This window comes from Hippoglossus hippoglossus, chromosome 10, assembly GCF_009819705.1.
Source record: "Hippoglossus hippoglossus isolate fHipHip1 chromosome 10, fHipHip1.pri, whole genome shotgun sequence".
Lineage (NCBI taxonomy): Eukaryota > Metazoa > Chordata > Actinopteri > Pleuronectiformes > Pleuronectidae > Hippoglossus > Hippoglossus hippoglossus.
Window position 1 is genome coordinate 13,004,777 of NC_047160.1, and position 10,233 is coordinate 13,015,009.

General features: G+C 43.7%; 1 protein-coding gene across 1 annotated transcript; it reads right to left on the minus strand.

Annotated features, from left to right (window-relative positions):
* Positions 1-1,147: 1,147 nt before the first annotated feature.
* On the minus strand, positions 1,148-9,902 carry tgfb5 (transforming growth factor, beta 5). Its single transcript, XM_034598641.1, has 7 exons — positions 8,505-9,902; positions 7,033-7,196; positions 6,266-6,398; positions 6,060-6,170; positions 4,002-4,182; positions 3,461-3,614; positions 1,148-1,642 (listed from the first exon to the last, which is right to left on the minus strand). Exons 1-7 carry the CDS (start codon positions 8,863-8,865, stop codon positions 1,484-1,486), a joined length of 1,263 nt encoding a protein of 420 aa, XP_034454532.1. The 5' UTR covers positions 8,866-9,902; the 3' UTR covers positions 1,148-1,483.
* Between the last annotated feature and the right edge of the window lie 331 nt (positions 9,903-10,233).

Here is a 10,233-nt window from a genome sequence, read left to right on the forward strand (position 1 = left end):
CCCCCTACAGTAACCTTTGCAACTAAATGCCTAACCCTGACTAAGTCATATCAGTTCTAACCAAGTCATATCCCTCAAACAGCTCTTTGAAAAGTGGGGACCACCCAAAATGTCCTCACTCTGTAAGGTCTATGCTCAAAATGGTCCTCACAAAGATATACTATATATACAGATGTTTTTCACACACAACACGATATTTTCTGTACTATCACGCATGACCTCACCAGCCACACTCATGCGCACACTTACACACACTCACACACATACAGACACACACATACTGTACAGACGCGCACACAAACCACTTGCATACCAGAGGGCCTATATTTAAAATGAGCCCTGGGGATGTTTTTTATTTTCAGCATTTAGACATTCTATCAAAAGTGGTCAATGTGGATACTTGGGTGTGTGTGGGTGTGTGTGGGTGTGTGTGTGTGTGTGTTTGTGTGTGTGTATCAGTGAGACTGATAAACATAGGTATGACAGAATATAATCATAGCATAAGAACAGCTATGAGTCAACAGCTTTTTACAATAAGATAATAAACATACATTCAGAAAATAAGCAGAGTGTGTGATTACAGAATTTTTGAGCCTGACCCAAACAGTTACAAATTTGCTAAGGCTGCAAAACACCACCTTCCAAACTTGTAGCCATTCCAAATGCAGCCCTATCATCCCACGTCTCATTTTCAAAGCCTCTCTTTTCTCTGTCTCTCCTCCCACCACAAATCCCAGAACCTCGAGCAGCAGCGAGAGAGAGAGAGGGAGTGAGAGACAGAGGAGATGAGGGGAGCATTTAAATGTAGCGTTCCGTGAGTGGTCGGCTCGGTGTCTGGAACCCTTTCACATCCTGTTTACGCCGGGCAGATTTCAGCCCGGGACCGCAGAGGGCTGGCAGGGCCTCTGCCTGGACACAGCTCCTCTCTCTCTTTTCTATCTGCTGCCTGCCTCCCTCGCCTAAAGATCTCCGTCTGCAAAACCTTTCCACGACGCCTCCTCCCAATCGACACCTTGAAACCTAAAGCAAACAAGCACATGTCTGGCTGCCCATGGCCGCAGCATTACAACCGAGGTGGAATCAAAATCCTGATAAAGAGAATCCTTCTTATGCAGCAGCAACTGTGGCCAAATCACACAACAGCCTGTTTTTGATGTCCAAATACAGGTTTAATAGAGCTATGTGTCCTATTTACAGTGTCCTATATCAGATGGAAAGTTCCAGAAAATGAAGTATAATGATCTGATACGTTCTCAAGCCTGAAAAGAATTGGAGAAAAAGAATCCTGATATCTGGAAAAAGTCTGCTAAAGTCGATCAAACTAGATTAATGAACACAGGATCCATCCGTCTGTCCTCGTCTGTTATTTCCCCCCGAGCGAAGCGGTTTGTTGTTTTTTTTTTTTTTTGTCCAGTAATCATTCCTCTCCTGTCTGCCCCCCCCCCCCCCCCCCCCCCGACCTCCATCTCTGAGCTCTCCTCCCTCAGCGGCACTTGCAGGACTTGACGACCATGTTGGAGAGTTGCTCAACACGAGGTGTGCGGCCGATGAAGTACATGATGGTGAGCGGCTCCAGGTCCTGAGGGACGCAGCAGGGCGAGGCGGAGGCCTCAGGGTTCAGCTTGTTGTACAGGGGCAGGATCTGAGCAGGGGACAGAGTGCGAAACTTAGTGAAGGGATGTGTTATGGGTCAGGGAGGAACACATTCAATTTTGGTGCAAATCTAAATCAGGAGGTAAATCCAGGAATTGTCTTATCACTCTCTTTAAGATTGTGAGATAGGGCTTTTAAAAAAAAACAATTTTACTGTTTTCTCAGAGAATAATTCATGGATCTTAATGGTAAAATAATGCATGTTTCTGGGATATCTTTCTTCAATTAGATTGGGCCTTGGTGGAGGGTTGTCCTGTGTCAGTTTTACATGTGCTTGTGTTTTCGTGCTAAGCCAGGCTAACCAGCTGCTGGTGGTTCAGCCTCATATTCACTTTACAGATGTGAGAGCTGCTGTTGATCTTGTTATTTAACTTGTAAATAAACCTGCCTCCTAAAATGGCTCTGTATTTGATCAAACCACACAAACACAGTCCTGAGTTGAACTCTCCATGAAAAACACCAGGAATGTTTCCTCCAAACGTTTTGTATAAAAATGATAAAAATACTAAAACCCAAATCAAGGTAAACCAGTGGTGTTATACCCACTGGCCCCTGTATGACAGTCTGTTTCCATATTTATGCTTCACATACTTTAACATGTACGTTAACATCAAAGTCAGTAAAAGTCACAGTGGCCTTTCTGCAGCAAACTGAAGTGTCAAATAAATATGAATAAACCAGAAGTGATTACAGGCCCATAAGCTACAAGACAAAAGGCCATGTTGCATAACCCTATATGTTCTGCTGCAGGCGCCTGCGAGGTGACAGCCCACTTACGATGGCAGGGTTAACCATGGGGTTACGACAAACAATCCCCATGAAGCTCATTTTAGGGCAAATGTTTAAGATGCCACAGTTTAGGATTCTGTACATTACAGCCTGGATTTCAGTTTGGTCCAAACCGCAGTATTTTCACCACAGAGCTTGAGGAGCTACGTCGATTATTCTGACATTGCAGAAGTTGTTTTTGTTTGAACTGGAGCGTCTGTTTGTGACTGATCAGACGGAAGATTTCTGTTTGTAACGTTTGATTGTGTCTCTGTCACTGTGCCCATCCAAATTGTTAGTTTTTGCTTGTTAGTTTCGTTCATTCATATATTTTTGTGATGTTGTGTTTCTCGGTTGCGAGCAGAAACTAAATTAAATGCTGTTCTTAAACCAAACCAAACATAAGAACATATTGTGCCTGAACCCAGTCATAAAGTACAGGGCTGGATATGGTCTGAATAAGAGTTTTGACACTAAAACTTTTTTCTCTACTTCATTTTAAAGGACTAGTTTTTTAAAGGAAAAGCCTTGTTTGTTCCAATCCAACAAAAACAGGTTGTGGTATCATGGAGCGCTGTTTACTGAAGCTATTTCTCGGGCAGACACAGGAAGACAAACATGATCTAATCATGATTAATGTGTTAATTAGTATATTTAGAGATGCCAGGCTGACTGTTTCCCCCTGCTGCCAGGCTGTATGCTAAGCTAAGCTAATCATTCCCTGACCCTTAATTCATACTGAAGTATGACAGTGGTATCAATCTTCAACAACAAAATAAGTGTCAAACTACTGCTTTTAAAATATTTTTTTTCCTCATAGCACTTTTCTCCATTTAATAAAAGAAAACAAAATGTAAAATGAACCAGAAGAAAATTTATAAAATAAGTGCATCAACCTGATTTAAAAAATAAATAAAGCAAATGACTAATTAGGCATTAAGTGCCATGAACTTGTTTTGATACTGGTTACGACAGACATGTTTCAGACTCTAAGAAAAATAAATGTTCAGGTTATGATTAGATATAAATGCCCACTCACCATGTTGTAGTGGTTGTTGGCACTCCAGAGGTAAGGACAGTTTCCGGCACAGAAGTTCGCTTTGTAACCTTTGGGCTCATGGATCCACTTCCAGTTGAGGTCACGCCTGAAGTCGATGTAGAGCGAGCGCAAGCAGCAGCCCTGGTCTGAGCCACTGAGAAACACACAGACAGACACACAAACACATTTCAGCTCCCATCCTGCTCTTCAACGTCTGGGGCAATGGCCCAAAGTTGGGTCATGGGAAAATGACCGTGGGTCACCATTGAAGAAGCAGCCAACACAAGGTAATGAGGGTGCAGTGTTGCCAGAGTTTTCCCCTGCAGCGTGAGGTAGTCTAAATAAAACACTGTATGCCTGCTGGCCTGCAGTCTAAACACAGGGTCGGCATTGTTACTGCTGCCACACAATAGTCTCAGGAAAAAAACTGAAATCCACCGCCCACAACAACTAGATCTCAGAATTATGTAACTACGAATCTTGGAAACAGTGTCAGTGCTGTCAGTCATAACCACACACATGCGGCTGCATAGCGGCCTACCGGGTGCAGGTTGTGGTCTCTGTGGCGGCCGCCCTCTTCTTGCGGCTCTTCTTGGTCGGGTTGTCGACTCTGTCGCTGGGCAGCAGGGTGAGGATGAGGTGCGGCGTCTTGGAGCTGAAATCCGCCTGACCTTTGACCTGACCGGGTTTTCTGAACTGACGAAGCTGCTCGTCATCAACACCTGCGGAAAGCGGGCCCAGTGGTGGAGAGTTGCAGATCACATTTATTCAAGTAATGTACTGAAGTAGAATTTCCAGGTACTTTACATCAATATTTCGATGATATGCTACTTTAACACTACCAGTCCATCACATCTCAGAGATAATGTGTCATTACTTCCAGATATTTGATAGATTTTGTGACGATTTCCACTCCAGATTGATATTTATAATACAAACAGATCCAATGAATAAACCCTGAGGAGTCACACAATACTGAACAAGAGAAATAAGGAAAAACAGTGACTGTGCTACACAATAACGTTTATTTGTCAGATACTTCTCTCATCTTTATCGTGAAGTAATGGATAATTGTTTCCCAGCAGGATTACAAAAACTATTCACATGAAACGTTCTCAGACAACATCAATCATTAGTTCAACTGATTCATGCAACCTGTGACAATGCTGTTTGATCGGGAGCCACTGCATTAATACCATGGTTTGTATTTTTGAATTACTGTGGTTTGCATAATTTGAATGCCAGAAAAAAGAAGCAGTCCATATGCAGTTATACCCCAAAAACTCACACATTCTCCTCCAAATAACATTTGAGCGATGGTCTGACTGCTTGTACCTGGTTTCATGGTTTCTCTGAGCTCAAAACAAGCTCTTGCTTGTGTCACTTTATCAAAAAAATTATTTTTCTTCCAAGTGTTAAAAAAACCCTGACTTGGCTCAGCTGAGTGAAGAGAGGAAAGTGCCATAATTTGGGGCCTAAATGAAGTAAGGCAGACAGTCTGGTATTCAGTAGTGTCACCGTGAGTAAAAGAGCAGTTTCTGTATGATTCCTTGTCTGCGAGTGACTCAGAATCCCTCGAGGTGTCTTCCAGAGGAGTGTGCACTTAACCTTCACATTCTGTGACCTGCAGGGTTATTACTGTGCAGATAAATCTTCAACAAGTGCTTTTAATGCCCCAACAAAGCCATTCACAACCGAAGCTGTTAAAGACACATTTCTCATCATCATGGCGCCTATGGATGAAACTGTTGAACTGTGGTTTAACTTCTGTCTGATCGATACTGTACTTCATCAGACTTTTGGCTCACTGCCTGTCATGTTTATTGATTTGTTTTTGTGTCGTGGTCAGTTTAACGTCTGATCTTTGTTGACCAGAGATCTGGAGACAAACAACCTCTTCAGACAGGAAAGACTCAAATCTCAAGTCTTCCCCCTGATGTGAAACAGCTTCTCAAAGAAACCCAGTTAACTCGCTCTCCTGGTTAGAGTGGTGTGAAAATCTTCCCTCAAGCTACAAATACAAGTGCATTTTAAGATTTATTGTCGCTGTGGGGTAGTCTGAGGCACAGAAAACCACTCTAATCATCTATTATACATACAATATTCTATTGGTATAGTAAACCAAGATTTTGCAAACATGACGTGTCTTCTCTTTTTCTTTTCTTATTCCCAAATATTTTGTATGTATAATACTGGAGGAGGATGCGTATCTTTTTTATATTTAGGTTCTGCTGTGGGTCAGGAGGTAGAGCGGGTCGTCCACTAACCGGAGGGTCAGTGGTTTGAGCCCACTCTCCCTGATTCTGCGTGCCAAAGTGTCCTTGGGCAAAAAACCAAGACTGTGTGTGCCACTAGTGTGTGGTTGAAGTGTGATAGAGAAAGGGCTGCACATACATGTATGAATGTGTGTGTGTGAAAGGGTGAATGCAACAACTGTACTGTAAAGTGCTTGGAGTGGTCATTAACACTAGATAACACTATATAAATGCAGACCATTGACCATTGTACCAGTCTTGTAATCCAAACAAGAGATGGACCAAATGCATTGGCATTACACAGAAATAAAAAATATACATATGTATGTTAGCCTGCAACAAACCTGCGAACAGGGCCTCCAGCTCCTCACTCTTGTTGGGAACGATGTTGTTGGTGGACGGGACGAAGGTGCAGCAGGGACAGTGGACGCCCAGCTTCAGGCCAAGATTGTTCTCTGAAGCAAGAAGAAGAATAGACACGATGGTGAAATATACAACCATAGCTTCTATGGATCGTTGTGGGAAACAGATGCCTGGTGCTGAGGCTGACCTGTGTCTGACAACCAGTCCTTAATGGTCTCTGTGACGTCCACAGACATCCAGGATCCCTTCGCCCTGGGCTGAACGGTGCGGGAGTCGATGTAACGTTCAGTGGAGGTGCTGTCCTCATCTGGCTTCAGCAGCTGACACAGAAAACACAGGAGACAGTGACGGAGCTGATGTACAGAACAGTTTCTCTTCCTCCTGACAGGAGCTTTTAAAGTTTCCACTGTGATTCAGGGCACAGTGAGTTTATCCTCCATAGATGTTATAGAACACATGAAAGGCATAGATCAAAACATTGTGTCATTATAAAAACCCATAATAACCTGCAGAACGTTTATCAGACATCTCAATTATGTGACTTGTTTTTCTGGGGGCAACATTTTTCTCTGAGAGGTTTCAAATATCTCCTTGAAGCCAACATGTAAATTCAGCTTCACTGACAAAGATTTATTATCGTAATAGTCTTGTTGGCTTGAAGGCGAAAATCAAAAAGACCATTTTAAATGGTATCAGGCACATGAACGTTAGAGAAGAAAGAAGTGGGAAAGATTTCTCAGTGGTTTGATACATACATACTTATACATACATATTCCTATACAGTATACACTTGTCACTTTGTTTTTTACACTTGATTCCTCTGAGTGATTTAGTGTCTGCTCCATTAGAAAAAAAGGGGTTTATTTGGATGTAAAAAATGTGTCTCTCTCTCGCTTACTGATATTCCTGCTGGTGCCTCATGGCCGTGCTCTATGACGTCACACTGCTCTTTACCTGATAGATCTCCAGTCTCTGCTCTGAGGCCCGGGCCTGCGGGTTGGGAGCTCTGAAGATCCTGAACTCGGCCATAACCAGGGTGCTGTTGGTCAGGTCGACTCCACTGACGTCGAAGTGGACGACTCTATGGTGGGGGTTCGGTGCATCCGGCTGCACTGTGTCTGTACGGGGGAAAAAGAGCACACATGGATGACTAAAGCTCCAACAACATCTCGCAAATTCTAAGACACTATCGTATTGGAGCTGTTGGTTAAAACAGAGCTGTGGGACTGATGCATTGTCTCAGACATAATTGCTGCTGATGAGCGTCTCCAAACTAAATGATATGTTTAACCCTCGTGAGGAAATGTGTCTGGTCTTATGTTTAATAGATGGGCAACTGTTGCATACATGGGTTTTACTGTAAGAAACATCAGCCGTCATGTATTTATGTACTGAATTTAGAGGTTGAACTGTTGAAGGACGGGGGGGGGAAACCACTGTTTCTGTTGATATATTGTATATGAAAATACTGTGATTATATAAACTTCTAAAATACTGGTACTTTATTTTAGAATTACCATTTTTAAAATGAAATATATATAGTTTTTACACCACTAGTTTGACTTTTTCAGTTTCCCTATTGAGCATTCATTAGCAGCAAATAAACATCACATACATGCATGTTTATAACACACTTTAGTGTAGTTGTACATATTTCATTCATATAAGTGTCAACAACTGCAACGCCTGGGGACACGAAATTCATTAATAAAATGTCCATATAGTTACTTACAATCAAATTAGAACATATTTAAGCCAGGTAACAAAATAAGCTGCGTTTAAATGCTAAATATTGTGGATTTATAGTAACTGTCAGGAATCGACCAAGTTAGATTTTTTTTTTAACAAATCAGTTTCTTTGCATACTCGTTATATGAGGGAGATTTTGAACACAGGTTGAAACAAATACTGTAAATATCTACAGACTTATTTAATTAAGTACAATCTGTCACCGCTGAACACTTTGAACACAACTGATGGAGGTGAAGTCTATGACTAATTCACCTCACTTTATTATTGAGATGTTATTCACTAAAATAAAAAGGGATCACTACTATAATAATGTCATTGGTTTCCAGCATGGGGCTCATGACACCAATGAGGTCCCATCGTGTGTCTGAGGGGTCACAAGAAGATTCAAATGGTGAGAAAGAGGGTTAGTGACGAACAAAACGATGAAGAGTCTTCAGCAACATTCCTCCAACATTTGCTTGTGACCAAGTGGAGACTTTCCCCTCCTCATACCCTTCAAAACGAAGGGAAACCATGCAGTGGTTTCATTTTAAAGGTTGTGAACCATTACTTTATCATTTCATTTGGATCATTTCTACAGGTTACCAGGTTCATTTCGTGCCCTGGAGGCCCCTGGCCACACACCCCCCACACACAAACACACACACACACACACAGCTCACACAGGGACTCACTTGTGCCAGTAACATGTGGAGGTATCATGTCGATCCTCTGAACCTCTTTGGCGTAATAATCCTCCTCGCTGCTCTCGCGCTCGCACGTGGACTCGGCCAGGCGCGCACGCTCCTTGAGCAGCTCCCGCGTGCTGTTGTACAGCAGCATGACCTCCGGCGGCACCGGGCGCGGCGGCGGCTGCTCGTCGTCGTCCGGCGGGCTGCGGATGCGGAGCTTGCTGAGGATCTGTCCGCGCACGGCCTCGATGCGCCGCGACTTCTGCGCGTCCAGGTTGATGGTCTGACACGTGTTGAGTCCGTCCACCGGCGACACACCGGAGAACCGGAGCAGCAGCAGCAGAGCGAGGCGGGGGAGCCACATGGTCCGGTGGGAGGATGGAGGAGACGGGGGTCTCTGGTGGGGTAAAACTGAGCGGAGCCTCAAAGCCAAACACGAAGAGAAGTGTGCGTAAAATGATTTAACATTTAAACCTGAGGGTTAAACCAATGAACCCGAAGCCAAATATCCAACTCTAACAGCGTGTCCCGGTCAAAGCAACTAAAACCACATCAACGGGACCGTCTATTTTAACTCCAGGCGCACAAAGACGCATGGTCATGTATTATTTAGACTCATTTAACTGAATAAATCTAAAGGGAAATGTCTTTGTAAAACCACTACTTGAAGATCTATCTATAAACCTCAACTCAACAACCAAACTCCACCTCGGATTGAGAGACTGGAAATCTGTCTGACGCTCCAGTCTGGTGCGCTCCAAAGCTCCGGTGCGCCTCCGTGCCGGTGCGCGCGCAGTTTCCTCGCGTAAAGGTGAAGATATTTTAACTCTGTCTGTCCGATAAGTCTTTATCCGTCTCCGTCGTCCATGCTCGGATAATTCAAAACAGCTTTCGGTGGAAAAGAGTCATCGCAGGAGCTCAGCCCATGACGCACAGCCTGCAAACAGAAAAACCTGAGCTGCTCACTTCATCCGAGGCTGCTTTTACCTCCACAACACCCATCTGTGCACGGAGCACAGCTCTTCTGCAAAACCCAATGAGATCCTCCCATCCCTTCATATAGGTAAACAGAGAGCAGCCTGCAGTTATAGGGAACAAAATGTTGATTTATGTAGGAGAGACCATGGTGGGTCTGTTAATCCCCCTCAGATAAACATAAAAACACGGAAAAGGTCAGACGACATAAAAATACATGACGCAGAAAAACGTATGAAAGAAGTCCTTGTGCTGTAAATTTAAAAAAAAAAAAAAAGAAGAGAAAACTTTACAGTAATTTATACATCCCGGGGTTAAATGAGCTCCAGTGTGAAGTCTGCTGTGCTGAAAACACTGAGAGCTGCTGTGTGATGCGACTCCATTATTCTGCAGATCCTTAGTGGGAGAAAAGCACAGAGCTCCAGACAGAGGGAGTCTGAGAGGGAGGGACTGGATGCAGAGAGAGGTGGTGGAGGAGGAGGAGGAGGAGGAGGAGGAGGAGGAGGTGGTGGGGCGGGTTGCCACCAAAGTGAGGCCAGTGTGTGATTATGTAGGCAAGAGCCATCTTCCTCTCTCTGAAGCGGGCACCCACACACACACACATTGCAATTTCTTCCTCTCCACAAAAATGCCTGAATCACCCTCTGTCCGCAGGTAAACATCTCATGAGGCCACATCAGACTTAAAGGACCAGTTCTGCATTTTCACGACTCTGCTTATTCGTGTCATTACAGAGAATCGCAGGAGTTGAATCAGT

What these genes read in the sequence shown, in the direction of transcription:
- tgfb5 (XM_034598641.1), bottom strand. Translation starts at nt 8,865, where the DNA reads ATGTGGCTCCCCCGCCTCGCTCTGCTGCTGCTGCTCCGGTTCTCCGGT. An exon ending in GCTGGAGGCCCTGTTCGCAG is followed by an intron (nt 4,183 to 6,059) that starts GTTTGTTGCAGG and finishes CGCTTTCCGCAG; the next exon opens with GTGTTGATGACGAGCAGCTT. An exon ending in CCAACAACCACTACAACATG is followed by an intron (nt 1,643 to 3,460) that starts GTGAGTGGGCAT and finishes TCCCCTGCTCAG; the next exon opens with ATCCTGCCCCTGTACAACAA.